General features: G+C 37.9%; 1 protein-coding gene across 6 annotated transcripts in view; it reads right to left on the bottom strand.

Moving 5' to 3' along the window:
- The window catches only part of DMD (dystrophin), a 1925924-nt gene that overhangs the window by 773476 nt on the left and 1135954 nt on the right, over positions 1 to 16494 (bottom strand). For all 6 annotated transcript variants that reach the window (XM_036747778.1, XM_036747779.1, XM_036747772.1 and 3 more), the window contains one exon: positions 9401 to 9509. In XM_036747778.1, the coding sequence (XP_036603673.1) occupies positions 9401 to 9509 (109 nt within the window). The remainder of the gene's footprint in view (positions 1 to 9400; positions 9510 to 16494) is intronic.

Below are 16494 nucleotides of genomic sequence, written 5' to 3' on the forward strand. Positions count from 1 at the left end.
GCTATTCCTCAACTTCAAGAAACTTAAACTACACTATAGAGAAATTAATAACAATCCCACCTGCCAGGCCCCTCTGTGTCTTTGCTTGTTTTCTAAGGATTAACTAGGCAGTTTTTCAACAACAGTTTGTCCATTCTTGGCACTGTTTTTCATTTTTAATGACATTTGTTTTTTTACTTATAGGCATAATTGAGCGTATTTCATTGTGGCCTTGAATAATTCTTGAAATGCCTGAATAATACATAACCAAATCTCCTCTAAAATCTCTCATTCAAGTATACGCTTTAAAAAGCTACAACTTTTGCCCATTCCTGAGGAGTAACAGTCATTCTTAATAAACCTCAGAATTTAAAACACAATAAAAGGGAACACTGAAACATGTGTATGGCGCACAATTTGGCATTCATCTGACAAAGAAGGTGGGGAAACGGCTCTGCCCTATTTAATCTGGGCCAAGTCTGATTATCTGGGTTAGCCTAACATAAGCAGAATCACACACATGTGGCCATTACCCCAAGAGATGTGGACATCACTGTACTTTACATTGTTAGCAAAATGAGAAGATTATAGTCATAAAATTGTTTTCCCAGTGTTATTTTAGAATTGGTGGGAGAGACATCTCACCTTTCCATGACCTTATGGAACACAAAATTCTATTCTATAATATATGTGCAATACTGTCACAATTTGTCTCTGGAATCTTTAATTTAAAAAAAAATAAAGTTTAGGTTTTTCAGTGGAATACTGTGTGTGTGGCAAGGGGAAGGGAGGTTAAAGCTCTATCTGGATAAAAGAAAATAGGTTACAGCTGAGCACCTTTTGGTTCAGAGGCGTATTAGGAATACATACATTATCCTCCCAACTATTATGTAGGCGCTAGTAACGTGAAAATAATTGCAAATAGTTCTACCTTCCCCTTGCTAATATATATCACAGAGAAGTAATGTAGCATAGTGGATAGCAGTCCATCTGAGGAGCAAAAAGCCCTGGGTCCAAGCCCTGTCTCTGACAAATACTAGCTATGGGGCCCTGGACAAGTCACTTAATGCCTCAGTGCTTCATGTATCTCTAAGACTCTATAATACAGATGAGTTACTGTCCTGCATCCGTGTTATACATTTCGATGTGAGGGGCTCTACACACCAATGACGTGATGCAAAGAGGTATCATCGAATGATACATTTCCCAGTGATCCCAAGCAAGGCAACTATATTACTAAAACTTTACAATACACCAAGGTTAAGACATTTGTGATAGAGCCAACCCTTTATTATCTGTGGTAATGGAGGGCATGGATAATTGAAATCCTCTAATAATCTGAAAACTTCATTTAGTCATTAGTTTCAAGCCTCCTCCCCCATAAAAGTCTTTGCCACAGATTCTGACAATTGAAAATTGACTAATTGGAGCCTCTCTTCCTTTACCTGTTCCTGCTTTTCCTCTCGTGGAATTAATAATCAAGCAATAAAACTGTCAAGAGGTCAGAAGGGAGAGAAAAAAGGTCCTGCATGATCCACAAAATGGATAATTAACCTCTGAATAATAGAGATTTCACTGTATATCACTGTCCTTCGTATTAAAAAGTGATATGGCTGACGGTGTGATTTCTCATACGTGAGACTGATTAAAAAGACTGATGTATGGCCAGGAGTCCCATGCTGCCTGGATAGAATGACTTTTTTCCCCCTTAACAATGACTTGAGCCTGCCAGGTATCTAATTTGCTTTTATGACTCTTACCACTAACTATCATGTGGCATGATATGCACTATCAGATCGTGAAACGCTGTTTCATACATATATTCTGCGGCTGCCAAATCCCAGGTTGTATCTCTGTCAATGCTCAGGGCTATGAGATATCCAGAGAGAGGATGTGGATTTAATTTCTTACACTCATTAGGGGGCTCCACGGTCTGGTGCAGAATATTCAACCACGGATTTGAAGAAGTTTGAGTGTTTTCAAAGAGTTGTTTGTGTCTAGGTAATTAAAATAACCAAAAGTGTGGATTCATTAGGTGCTTTTAATTATTTTAACATCAGATTTCACTCACTACCTGGTAGGACCAGGGCTCCCTGTTTCTCTGCAATAGGGATTAGTTTTCCCTAAAAGGTAACAAAGCTGTCCCTGGGGTTTGACTGGCCCCTGCCTCCCTCAACAGGCAGCTTCCTGGTCATTCATCCTTCATCCTACAGGAGGACCAATAGCATCAGGAGTGTTATGTCTTCAATTGCAAGCGAATTGGATTTAAGTGAGGCAAAGCTGTGCAAAATCATCCACCTCACTTTTTCCTCCAGAGTCACAGGAGCCCAGTGGCAAGACATCAGTCAGGATAGCTGGTGATGGCCCCAGATGCAGTGGGAGATCCTAGGATTTTTTAAGCTTTCCCAGGTCTCAGTTTGTCTGAGGCAACACCCATTCAGTAATTAAAGGCTAGGTAAGAACTGAGGCAAAAGGTGGTCTAGTTTGATTTCCCAAAAGAATTATCTGGGAGGGGAAGATGCTCTGAGTTTCTGGCCAGAACAGAAAACAATTACTGTTTACACTCAGTCACCCAAGGGTAGAGAAAAGTTCTATGCACAAGGAGTTGGGGTCTTGTGACTTGGAGGACTTCTGAAGCACAAAGAAATCACCATATATTGCCCTGGTGACCAGACCTTTTCACAAAGGGAAACAATAGAGGAAGTGACCAGAGAAGCTAGGTCCCACCTTGCTGCACACCTTCCCTGTGTTAAGACAAGGCAAACTTCAATTTATTAGTGTTCAATGATTTGCAAGTGCCTCATTTTTTTCTCAACATAGAGCTTGAATGGGGTGCTGGCATTAAGGCTGCCCCTAACAATTGTCATCACAATCCAATCCAGTAGAAGTAATTTCAGAATTGTCCAGCCTGAACTCAATCTGGTATAGACAGTAAAAAAAAATAGGAGTCATCAGTAGGGACAGAAACAGGAAATTGGGCTGGGGCTGGGGCCAATGTCTCTCCTTGATTTTGTGGGTTTGCTGTTCTTGAAGAAGATGAGGGTTGGGAATTAGAGGAAGAAAGAAAAATGTGTGGATAGGTTGATGTCTTTTCCCAGGATTATAGCAGTCAAATGGCTTATACAAATGAAATTTCATAGTATGAAAATGCCCAATTGAAAAAAGAAAAAACTATAGAGCACGGCAACATTTGGACCAAAATTCACCTCCATATAAACCAACAAGAACTTGACAAATTGACCTGACCTTGGAGGTCTTTTATTTGCTTTTATAAAATTCAGTCAATAGTGAGTAATAAAGGACCTACAAGGGAGAAGCTTGATATTTAATGAAAACTACCTTTAAAAATTCAAATGGGAACAAATAAATAATATCTTGAGTGATTCATTTTTCTTTTTCAATTAAGGGTTTAATAGCTCACTTTCCCTGCCTTTCATAATATATAACATATTCCAGTGTCTTCCCATCTTGCTCTCCCATCCAAAGCGATGTAACATAGTCTCAGGTCATTCTGACAAGATATCCAAACAGGACTTCATGACTGCCCCTTTATATTTTGTGCCAGGTAATATATAATGCAAGCAACACAAATACAGGGAAGTTCACCCTGACCTTTGAGGAATTTCCATTTAAAGCTGGCCATATATAATAAATCCAATATATCTGCAGCTATCTACCATTTCCCCTTTTCTTATTTTTTTAATGACACTCAATAGTTTCTTCTTACAACAGTGCAAAATAATAGGTTTACAAATGCCACAGGATGGGCATGTTTAGTTTCGTACTGAGGCTTTGAAATTTGACTGTTGCAAAAGGAATTGTACATTTCTTTTTCTGTAGCAGGAAATAAGTCTTAACTTTTATTTTATAAGGAGCCTATCAGAATTTAATTATTCATCTTAGGAGAATGGTGCATCTTCAAATTCAATCTTCAAAGTTTAATAAATATCAATAATAATACCTAGAATTTAGTGTTTAAAGTTTGCAATGTACCACACAATATTATTTTATTTTTTTTCCTCACAACAACCAGGGCGAGGGGTGGGGAGTGAGTGCTAATATTAGCCTTATTTTGCAGGTGAGGGAACTAAAGCCAGAAGATGTGAAGTGACTTGCCTAGGGCCACACAGATAGTAAGTGTCTAAGACTAGATTTGAACCAAATTTTCATTTCTTTCTATAATTTTCTATAATTCCTTTCTCTATATTTTTTAAAAAAATGATCTTCAGGCAAGTTATTTAAAACTTTTCATTACTTTCGAGACAGAAAAGCATATAATTTCCTCATGTTTTGTAGGCTGCCAGATGTAGCTATTTTGCTTACATGGTGGTGGCAGTTAAAAACTGGGGCGAGATTATGAACTCTATCCAAGAGGGACACAAAAACCAAAGCAACGTGCTCAAGGTTGATGGATTCTGCATTAATTAATTATGAGAGATGTAGACAGCTTTAGGTATGGTACACTTTTATTAGTTCCAAGAACTGAAGCTTTGCCTTGTGTGCCATGAGTATGAGAGAAATATTTCATGTTGCCTTTGTCCTCCATTTCATTATGCTTCAATGAAAAACAGCAAATCAGAGAAGGTCAGAACTGGACCATAATAAATACTTACAGACTGACTGACTGACTTACTATTGCTACACAAAAATTAAGGGACATCCTCTACTCTAGGAGGACTTGGCCTTTAGTGTGTGTGTGTGTGTGTGTGTGTGTGTGTGTGTGCATGTGTGTGTGTATGATGGACCCCTTTGACAGTCTGGTGAAGTCTATGGGCCCTTTCTCAGAATATTTTAAATCCATACAATATTTAGGATTACAAAGGAAACCAATAATATTTAAATGCAGAGGGAATTTTTTTTCCTCCATCTAAGTTTATAGATCCTTGAAATATATCAATGAACTCTTGGAGTCCCGGATCTATTCCTAAACCCTCATTTTAAAGATGAAGATACTGAGGCCCACAGAAATAATTCACATTGTCCAAAGTCATGTAGCTAATCACTTGCACAGTCTCTTGATTCCTAGTCTATTGTTCTATATTGTTTATGCATTCAGTTTATACTATATTGTTTCCCACTTGCAAGAATGCCAGATAAGTCCATTAAAAAAAATCAACCCACAGTGTATTATATTGTAGCTGAGACATGCCAACTCACAGAGATATCTAGTTGCTAGAATGCCAAATAAATTCATTTTTGTCAAAATTTAATTTTGGAGGAGGCAACCCACAAGTATGGTTTAAAGTATGGTCGTTTCTACTTCTAAGTCTCTGATCTAAGGACCCCAAGGTAAGAAGCAGAGATTTGAGCTGGGAGCTCTCTCTAGTGGTAATTTTTTGCAGTTCCTGGTTCTACAACAATGGCGTTGAAAGGAAAGGAGAGGATGGAGGAGAAATGGAAAGTCCAAAATGACAGCGTCATGCAACATAGAAGAGTTCCTCTGGCCCCTGCATCATTCTACCAGGGTATCTTAAGTCCTTGAAAAGGACTCCTAGAAAGCCATTTGTATGTAAATGAATCAGGGACTCCCAGGCTTCTGCTGCATGTGAGAGACTCTACGTGCATGTTTCCATGATATCAGCAAGATCTAAGTCTCTTTATAGAGCAGGGGCTGAGTTGTCTTCCGTTTTTTGCTGCCTGTAGCACAGTGCTATGCACATGCTAAGGATTTTAAATGCATGTTGAGTCATCCATTCATTCAATAAAATGAAAAGAATTAAAGGCAAATGGGAGGCAGCTGTAGAGATTACAGTATTCAGAAATTCTCTTTTCTCTCTTTAATATAAATGTGTGAGTGATATTTCACAGCATCAGAATTATGAATTGTTTATGCACCTGATTTAGCAAAGTAGGAGAATAATCATTAGAATTTTTTTATTCTCAAAATGAAGCAACATGAAGGAATTGAATCTAGAGTTTATAAGTAGCTCACCAGGGTAAAGACATTTTTGTTACATTTTGTTCTCCTTTCAATGCCAGTTGTATTTGAATCCTAATGTGTGGTAGGGTACTATTTCCTAAGTCTTTTCTTATTCAGAAAATATCTTGTGAAACCAGCATCACAAATATACCTGACCTAACAGCAACTATCTATTTAAAGTTAAATTTTAGGAAATAGGACGTACTTAAGTAAATGTCCGTTTAGGATATGAAAATATCTTGAATTCCTTAAACAATATGCACTTATGCAAGGCACTGGGGAAATGGTTTGAGTTCATGTAATAGTAATTAAGGTGGGACATTTTGCCTTTCTTCTCTTATTCTCTCTGATTCTGGCCTTTGATTGAATGGGGCAGATAAAGTGCGATCTTTTTGTCTTGGAGTATTTCTCGGCACTGAGACAATTGGGAGTCATTGATGTGATCCTGGGGATGGAGAACTTTCCCAGACCCAGCCTGGGTGAGGTCAGAGCCCTCAAGGCTCCAAACTGGATATAATTGAGGAAAGCTTGGCATTTGATTTTTGGGGCACACACATGGAAGGAGTGTTGAGACTCTAGACAAGCTGCAAACTGCCCCTCAGCTTTGCAACCCAGATGTTGGTACTGGTAACTATGTATTGTTATTTGAATCAGACAAGGTCTGTCTACTGATGTTTGTAATTTCTGTTTGTATTTGCCTTGAAGTTCAGGGGGCTGATCTTTTCCCCCTGAACTGTGAATCATATTTGTATGTTTATGATTATGATTTGATGTATATGATTAAACTGAGATTGTTAACCCTTTAAAGTTACTTTCCTCAGTAAAGCAGATCAAAGAACCTGTTCTGGCAGCTTTCTGGGTACTGGTTGTTGGTGGATCTTACACCCCCACAGAAGCTGCTAACAAGATTTTTGGAACAGTTCATCATCCAAAGGACAAGTGTAATACAAGGAAAATTAGGAAACTCTGAGAAACCCCTAGCTACTGACAAGCACCCCCCAGAAAAAATGGACTCAGATATCTTTGGCATTTAGCAAACCCCCGGGACTCCATGACTCCACCAAGGAATGTCAATAGATAGGACCATCCCACTGAAGGATAACCTGGCAGACCCTTTTCTAGCAGATATCCCTGGGACTCTGCAACTCCACCAAGGAATGTAAATGAGATTATCCCACTAGTATGATAACCTGACTGAATCTTTTGATCAGCCAGGACCTTTGTTCCTGTTCCCCCCACCCAGTGACCTGGCCTGTAGGTTCCAGGAGATAATTAATCACTGTACCCCCACATGTCCTATATAAGTCAAGCCATCACCCCAACACATGGCCATTGATTTGTGGTTCCAGTACCCCAATGGCTGCCAGCTAATAAATTCTCCACTTAAAACTTATACTCTGTGGTGTGTCTCACTCGCTTCTGGTACAACACAAGACTAGCTAAATTCTAGACGTTCTTCATCAGAAAGGTGATACTGGCCACCAGGTGGAATTTTTTTTTTTCACCTAAAGAAACTCCTGAAGCCTTCCTACAAAGGCATAGAAAGGACTTTGCTAAGCATAAATGGATTTGCATAGCCTCTTCAATGTCACATTTGCTGAAGCATGATAGAAGCAATAATACCTTATTTTCTTTTTTTAGAGCTTATGAAGCACATTTCTCATGGCAACCCTTTGAGGTCAATAATGTACATTCTACTATTCCCATTTTATAGATGAGAAACTAAGGGCTAGCTGTTAAGTGATTCACCCATGACCTCCAAAGCCCAGAAACAGAACTTTATAACAAGGTCTTTTGGCACTTAGTACATTGCTCTTTACAGTATTTAATGTTGGTAGTTATCAACTATCCTATGTTGTTATCAAATTAAAACAATTATAATAACATTCACTTCCTATAAAAAACAATTCTGGATATAATTTAATCTTTACTAACTCAGGAAACACTTCAGGTTCCTGCAATGCCTTAGGTTCATGATTATGACATAAATTATTATTACACTATAGCTGTGACGTGCCAATTAATAGAGCTGTCCAGTTGCTAGAATGCCAGGTAAATCTGTTTTTATCAACATTAAATTTTGGAGGAAGCAAATCACAAGTGGAACAAAGAGACTGGATGTTCTAGTCCTGAATCTGCAAGTAATTAGCTGTGTGACCTGGACAAGTTAAATTGTTTCTCTGGGTCACAGTTTCCTCATCTGTACATAGACATGTGATCTGATGAGAACCAAACTACTATGTTAGTAAAATATCTTGAGAGATCCCAACAACTGTCTGTGATAGGAACTTCTGGAGCACAACCCATTCACAAATTAGGAACTGACTTATGCGTATCATCCAACTAGAGAACAAATTCATGTGGACAAAAATATAGTACAAAATGAATGCATATGTGCTGAGGAAACACAAATTTACAGCTCATAAAAAGAAATGGACCTGACATAATCAGCTGAATACGGATCCTGACATAGCAAGTTTAGTGCCTCAGACTGACAAAAAAAAATAATAATGCTTGCACATCATGTTCAGTCCTCCTATGTCACTGAAGATAGCTCTGAATGTTCAGAAAGCCCTAGTGAAACAACAGAAATACCGTTTCTAAGTTGCAGAGTGGGTTTTAATTCGAGTAGCGTTTGTACCTTCAGCTAAAATGTTTTCTGGCTACCATAGCCATTAATTTAGAATATTAGCAATGAAAGACAAAAAGCAATCTACCTGACTCGACTCATTGTACTTCCAATCATCCTTTTGATCTTTGAAGATTAGGCATGGCAAGATCAACATGTTGTTATTTCTGTCTAAATTATCAAGTCTAGTTTTTTTTCTCATCATTCTACAACCCTACCATTATATTAAGGCTTCTTTCCCCCGGCAAACCAGTCAATATTATATTGAAATCCTCTACCCAGTGAATCGATTGAATGCCAAATAAAAACTGACTATATAAACCTTTTTTTGAGAAAAGATTAGAAAATAGCTAAATGTATACTTTTTTCTCCTTCCAAGTCTACTTGGATGACTGGTCCATTTGTTTCTCCTCCTTTTCCTCCCCCTCCTCCTCCTCTTTCTACTGCTCTTCTGTTTTCTTGTTCTTCTTAATCTTTTTCTTCTTCCTCCCTCCCTCCCTCCCTCCCTCCTTCCTTCTCTCTCTCTCTCTCTCTTTCTGTCTCTGTCTCTCTCTCTACCTCCCTCTCTTTTTCCTCCCTCCCTCTTTGTTTCTTGCTCTTCCTCTTTCTGTTGTTTCTCACTCTTTCTCTTTAGGTTTTCTTAATACTAATTTTAAATGCTTTTGTCACATCTGTTCTTTATCAAGGCTTATACAAAATAAATACTATTTTAAATACCCACCATATTTAGAGAAGATGTAATATACAAAAACCTAATCTCACATGCACCTTTAGTCAAAACTGGATATATTTTTCCCTTTTTATATTTACCTGTAGAATCTTTATACTTCTAGTTTATTTGCTAACAAGATAATCCACTATATTGTACTTACAGACACCAGGAACAGTAGGTCCAGATGCTACTCCTTTTGGCTTCCCCCTTATATCTTCAAGTAAATGATTTACTCCCTTCCAGTCAGAGCTCAAGTCTTCTAATTTTCTCTTTAATAGAAAAGAATGCATTTTACTTATTAGATAAACATCTTAAAGACATTTATTGCATTATTTTAATCATTCCTTTGGATTAAATTACTATATTTATATTTTTTTGTTTAAAATTAATTGACTTTGGGTACATTTTATGTATTGAGAAGTTCTGTACAAAATTTAGTCATTCGTTGCTTCTACAAACAGTCATTCAGTACCCATGGGACTCAAGGTACTATTTTAGATAAATTTTAACTTATAAACAAGTTGAACAATGATTTGCTATAATTTATAAGGTTCTTTTTGGGTCTGAACTTGTTATTTAATTAATATAAGAAATTCTCTTTCCTGCTGGACTGGTAACTCTTCTACAACTCAAAAATAGTTGGTAGAAGTACTACGGTGTTACTCGACTTGCCCAAGGGTCACATATACACTATTCTTTAAAGGCAAGGTTTGAACCTGTGTCTTTCTCAATCTGAGATAGGCTTTCTATCCATTACCTCACATATGGTACTACATAAAGAAGAAAAAAATGGCAAGACTTTGATTATTAATTATTTATTTTTTGGTCACTATGTATAATCTTTTCCATTTTTGTGTGTGCCATTTTTAGCATCTCCCTCTTTTTTTGTAATATCTTGGAAACTGATCCCCTGAGTATTTTTAAATTGTGTCACTTTCAGCAAAGATTTTCTCTGTATGTATTTTGTCAGTTCCAGTTATTTTTTAAAAAATCAATTTCATTTTGTTGAGTGCCATTTCCACTTTTTTTTTTTATATGGCATGTTTTATGCTGAAGGACTACCAATGTGAATATGGCCATTCCACAGTCACTGATGAGGAGCAAAAATTGCTTTCAATAACTCCAAGCTACTTCCTGATGTCAAATCCCAGCTTTTTAAACATCAGTGTTCTCCTAGCAATGCTATCGTGACTACGAATTCTGGACTACTATAATCCCAAAAGCATCAAAATTATAGTTGGCCCAAAGGGGCAATGTAAAGAACCAGAGTGTGAATGAGCAGTGATGAGATATACACAAAAGTAGTATATATATATATACACACACACACACACACACATACACACACGCACATATGTGTGTGTGTATGTGTGTATGTATATGTATATATATATCCATACGGGAGATGTAAAACTGGAAATTTTGTGGGACCAATCACATAGTAAGAATAAAGAACGACAGATTGTGAGGCCAAGTGTTATACTGGTATCCTTGAAATACTGAAAGAACCAAAGGAAGTCCCTAGTAGACTAGGTAGAAACTCTATGGAAGATTTGTAAAAACACCATTGATAGAGATGGGGAGGCATGGATAGACTGTGATACTAATAAGATAATAGATTCATCAGGTATATTTTACTGTATTATATTGTATAATATTTTATTAAACTATGCTATACTGTGCTGTACTATTAATTACTATGCTATACTATTTTGAGGCGAATAGTCTTATTTCTCTTTGGTATAGGAAACTCCCAAAGTAGCAACTTCTACTGACGCAGGTCAGCAACAGTTCTGATCACAAAGCATTTATCTTAGAGAATTACCTGGGGAATTGATAGATTAAATGGCCTACCAAGGGTTGCATACAGCATGTGTCAGGACTTGATCACAGGGCTTCTGCACTCCTAAGCTGACTTTCTAGACATTAAACACTGCCTCTTTTTTAAAAAAAAAATAATTTATTATATATATATATATATATATTTTTAACATTCTCTTCTTTTTAAATTTTGGGTTCCATATTCTCTCCCTCCTACTTCTCCCCCACCTACTGAGAAGGTGAGCAAAATTAAATAAATTACACATGCGAAATCCTGCAAAGCATGCTTTTCATCCCTCATTTGGGAAGAGGACCAATGACATCACGGGGTGATGCCTTGACTTGCGTGTGAATTGAACTTAAGTGAGGCAGAACATCTTCTGAAAATCTTCTAAAATTATCAAAGTCCAGTAGCATGACAATAGCCAAAATGACTAGATAACTCAGCACACTGTGGATGACCTTGGCATCTTAGATGACTGACCAAACTCTAAGCTGTCCATAGCGCCTGCTTTGGCCACCTTCATAGACATTGGAATAAATTGTTCTCATCTGCCAGTTTTGTCAGGGGAAGTCTTCCCGTGCTAGTGGTAGACACCAGCCCAGCTAACTGGTGGATTTGAGGTCCATTGGTTACCCTCAATCTGGTTCAGCCCATCTGCCCAGGTAGAACTGGGATACGGCCCCTATGCATGCTACGCCTTCTTGGAACCACAAATAAGAGCTGAATGACAGATGGACATCAAGGGTGGATAGCAGCCCTGAAAAGGACTCAGCAAGCCCTCACACCACAGGCGCAGTCCTCCTTGACAGCTAGGTGGTATGGTGAATAGAGTGTGCGGCCTCGAATCAGGGAGACCCAAATTTAAATCTGACCTCAGACACTTACTACCTGTGTGACCCAGGATAAGTCACTTAACCCTGTTTGCCGCAGTTTTTCCATCTGAAAAATAGCTGGAGAAGGAAATAGCAACCCATTTTGGTATCTTTGCCAAGAAAAACCCCAATGGGGTCAAGATGAATTGAACACAACTGAAGAACATCAAAAACTTGTAAAACTGGAATTAGGTAGGCAAGAAAAAAAGTTAGTCAGATGTTATACCACACAAAACATATTTCCATGTCAGTCATATCACAAACAAGGCAAAAAGTGAGAAAATTGTGCTTCAATTTGATTTCCTCAGTTTTCTCTGAACTCTGATTGTGGATAGCATTCTTCAATTGTGAGAACTTTAGCATTGTCTTGGATCATTTCATTGACCAGAATAGCCGAGTCTTTCACAGCTGATCATCTTTACAGCATTTTTGTTACTGTGCCCAGCAATATCCTGGTTCTTCTCACTTCCATTTGCATCAGTTTATATAGGTCTTGCCACAGATTTTGTTGTTTTTTGTTTTCTTTTCTGAAACCATCACCCTTGTCACTTCTTACAGCACAATAGTATGCCATCACAGTCATATACCACAACTTGTTCAGCCATTCCCCAATTCATAGGCATCCCCCCAATTTCCGTTTTTTTGCCACCACAAAAAGAGATGCTATAAATACTTTTTAACATATAGTTCCTTTTCTTTTTTCCTTCGATCTCTTTGGGATATGGACCTAGCTGTGGTATTTCTGGGTCAGAGGGTAAGCACAGCTTTATAGCCCTTTGGGTGCAGTTCCAAGTTGTTCTCCAAAATGGTTGGACCATTTCTCAACTCCACCAACAGTGCATTAGTGTACCTACTTCCCTGCACCCCCTGAACACTGCCTCTTATACTCATATGGAAACAATAGCTCTCAGCTGTTGGATAATTTATCTAGGTAGCCCATATATTTAGAACATGAAGTCAATGTTAGTAGTTTTACCTCCAGATTCTCTAGTTAGTTTATATTACTAGTTAGTTACGCTAACTACAGGGAAAAATAAGGTTCGGTGGTATTGCTCGTGGGGTGTTTACTGGCCACAGAGGGTGGGGGCATGGGAGTGTGATAGCACACCTGCCCTGAGACCTGATTAACCTTGGCTCCCCTTTGCATCTTCCTCTTAAGACTAGGTGAAAAGAATTCCTATCCACTGGGATTTGAGGATTCTCAGCCTTGATGCCTAAGAACACTCTAGTTACTGAATTTCAGATGGAAATGAAGGGGGATGGATATAGGCCAGCAAAGTGCCACTGTTTGTTTGTTGCATGTTTTTGCTGTGTTTGAGCAAAGTAAACCTTTGATAAACGTCTAATGGTTTGTGAGGTGCTATGCCCCAAAATCAGAGCTAAACTAAGAGACTTTTCCAATTTAAGCAGTGCCAAAGTTGGTTTTTTTTAATGGAACAAAACAAAACTCAAATGTATGCTCTACTGACCCTACGTAAAGCCATCATTTGTACACAGGTAAAAGCAGCTAGGTGGCACAGTGGATATAGTGCCAGGCCTAGAATCAGGAAGACTCATATTCCTGAGTTCAAATCTAGCCCCAGACACTTACTAGCTATGTGACCCTGGGCAAGTCGTTTAACTGGGTTTGCCTCAGTTCCTCATCTGTAAAATGAGCTGGAGAAGCAAATGGCAAACCACTCCAGTATCTCTGCCAAGAAAACCCTAAAACTCATGAGTCATACATGACTGAAACAACTAAAGAGCAGCAAAAGCCTTTAACTGTTCTAGTATGTAAAACGGTTCTAATGCAGAAAAAAATTTTTTATAATGAGTATATTACTAGAAGCCACACTCCTCCTCTGTAAGAATTAGAGATAAAATGATGGCTATTACCAGTCCCTCTACAATAAAACACAAAGGAAATGCGACCTTTGAACTCATTGGGTTCACACATCATCTTCATTCCACTTTCCTCCTCTTATAACTAGAATATTTTCTACATTGTTGTTTTGTCTATGTGAGTCATTTGGGAACTATATGGTTTGTTTTGTGGGGTTTTTTTAGAGGACTGTGGTAGTCAACTGGGAACTACTGATAGGAGTTAGAGGGAAGCTAATTCTAGTGTTAAGGAAACAGGCAAAAACATAAATAGTTCTCCTCTTCCTTTTCCCTCTCTGCTTATGTTATAAATTATAGATAGCATACATTTGCTACAGAGAACAGGAATAAATATACATATTTATAAAGGATTACATAGAGGCAGACTGGTGGCACATTGGGCCTGGAGTTAAGTTCAAATGTGGATTCAGATACAGGCTAGCTGTGTGACCCTGGGCAAGTCACTTAACCTCTGCATTAGTGTTGTCATCTGTAAAACGGAGCATATCAACAAAGCACTGTTACTGTGGCCTACTTTGTTTTGTTGTATATATAATTCTTTAACATTGTATTCTTTCCACACCTAAGTAAAGAAAAATCATATTTCCCTAATACCTCCTCAGTATGGGAAACTCTAAAAATTGACATGTTACCACAGAAAAATCATAAAGTTTAGGGCTTGAGGGAAAGAGATCATCTGCCTTGGGAAAGGCCAGGAGCAAATCCACTTGAAAGAAAGAACAAGCAGTGAAATCAAGTGATTTGATGAGGATAAGAGAGCCATTAAGTGAACCAAGAGAGGATTAGAATCAGTCTCCTTTCTCTTGATATAGAGACCCTGACATTTTCTCACCTACTTATGTGTGTGTGTGTGTGTGTGTGTGTGTGTCTATATACATACATATGTGTGTATATCTCTATCTATCTATCTATAGCCTTGGATATTCGTGAAATGGGGGCAAGTTATGACAGACTTGTTTGGGAAGGACTAGTCTAGCCAAGGTTGGAAAAATTCATTGCCGCTTTAAGGAGAAGCTGATGAAATTTTAGGCCGTAGTAACTCTGGAAGACTAGCTGCTAAGTCAGTGAGGAATTCCAAACTGCAGGGGTAGAAGGGAATAACTTACGGTGATGAAATCACAGATCTTACATGTATTCAAAGCAACCTAATGGATATATCATTTAGGATATTATGAAATAACATTCCATTATTCCTGGATGAGAACAAAGGAAAATATAAGAGGAGTGCGGCTTCTAGTAATATACTTATTATACGAGAATTTCGCTGCCTTAGAACCATTTTATATACTAGAATAGTTAAAGGCTTTTGCTGTTATTTAGTTGTTTCAGTCATGTATGACTCTTCATGAGTTTTAGGGTTTTCTTGGCAGAGATCCTGGAGTGATTTGCCATTTCCTTTTCCAGATCATTTTACAGATGAGGAACTGAGGCAAACAGGGTTAAACGACTTGCCCAGGGTCACATAGCTAGTAAGTGTCTGGGGCTGGATTTGAACTCAGGGTCTATAATATTTTGTGACAGAAAATGCTTCTAAGCTTGTTGAGATTCAATCAAATTTTCACCTTTGATGCCTGTGAAGAGGTAATCCTGGTTTCTTGAAAGCTGGTATTGCTTTAGGGTATTTGCAAACTATATGAATGGGGGATGCAGCACAGTAGAGTTTGTGGATAGCCTTGAATGCCATTTTTATTTTGCCATTCCTAAATGTTTGTAGGTTGTCACTCTGTATTTTTGCTTTAACATTTAAAATGTATAATTTTTTTCAATATCATTGGGGTTTTCCCATTAGAATACAATGTTCTTAAGGGTAAGAACTGCCTTGTTTATTTGTATTTGTATTCCTAGTGCTTAGCGGTTCCTATCTATCTATCTATCTATCCTAGTTAGCAAGTTACTTCATCACTTCTTTGGGTCTCTCACTTTCCTCATCGATCATTCTTAACCTTTTTGTCTATGAATGTGCCCTAGACCCCTCCAGTGGTGAAGGTTAAGGCTTGCTGAACATTAAGGACTCCTCCTCACAATAACAGTCATAAATGTACACCATAAAATGTATATAATTACAAAGGAAACCAATTATATTGAAATACAGTTATCAAAATATCAAATCATATTAAAGTCAAAGGACTTTTTAAGAAAAATCAAGGTCACAGAAGCCAAGTTAAGAATCTAAGAAAAGATGACCAAGAAGATTCTTTCCAGCTCAAAAATGATATCTAGAAAGTATATCGAGGCAGCCAGGTGGTACAGCAGATAGAACACTGTGCCTGGGGTCAGGAAGACCTTAGTTCAAATCTTGTGTGTTTTCTTGGCAGAGATATTAGAGTAGTTTGACATTTCCTTCTCCAGCTCATTTTACAGTTGAGGAAATTGAGATAAACAGGCTTAAGTGACTTGCTCAGGTTCACACTGTCTTTTTAAAAAGTCATTTTTAGTGTTGTGAAAGTTAAATCTAACCTGATGGCAGGAACTGTTTATATTTTTATCTTTCAGTTCCTAGTGCCTTGTATATAGTAGGCTCTGAATAAATTATTGTCGAATTTAAGTGAATTGGGCGGACTCCCCATGGCAAATTTGTCAGACGCCACAGATAGGAGTTGTAGAGGATAGATAGGTATGGAATATCTAGGATTTGTATTATAGGAGGAACTACCAACATGGGTGAGATTACAGACC

Source organism: Trichosurus vulpecula, chromosome 2 (genome assembly GCF_011100635.1).
Source record: "Trichosurus vulpecula isolate mTriVul1 chromosome 2, mTriVul1.pri, whole genome shotgun sequence".
In the NCBI taxonomy this organism is placed as follows: domain Eukaryota; kingdom Metazoa; phylum Chordata; class Mammalia; order Diprotodontia; family Phalangeridae; genus Trichosurus; species Trichosurus vulpecula.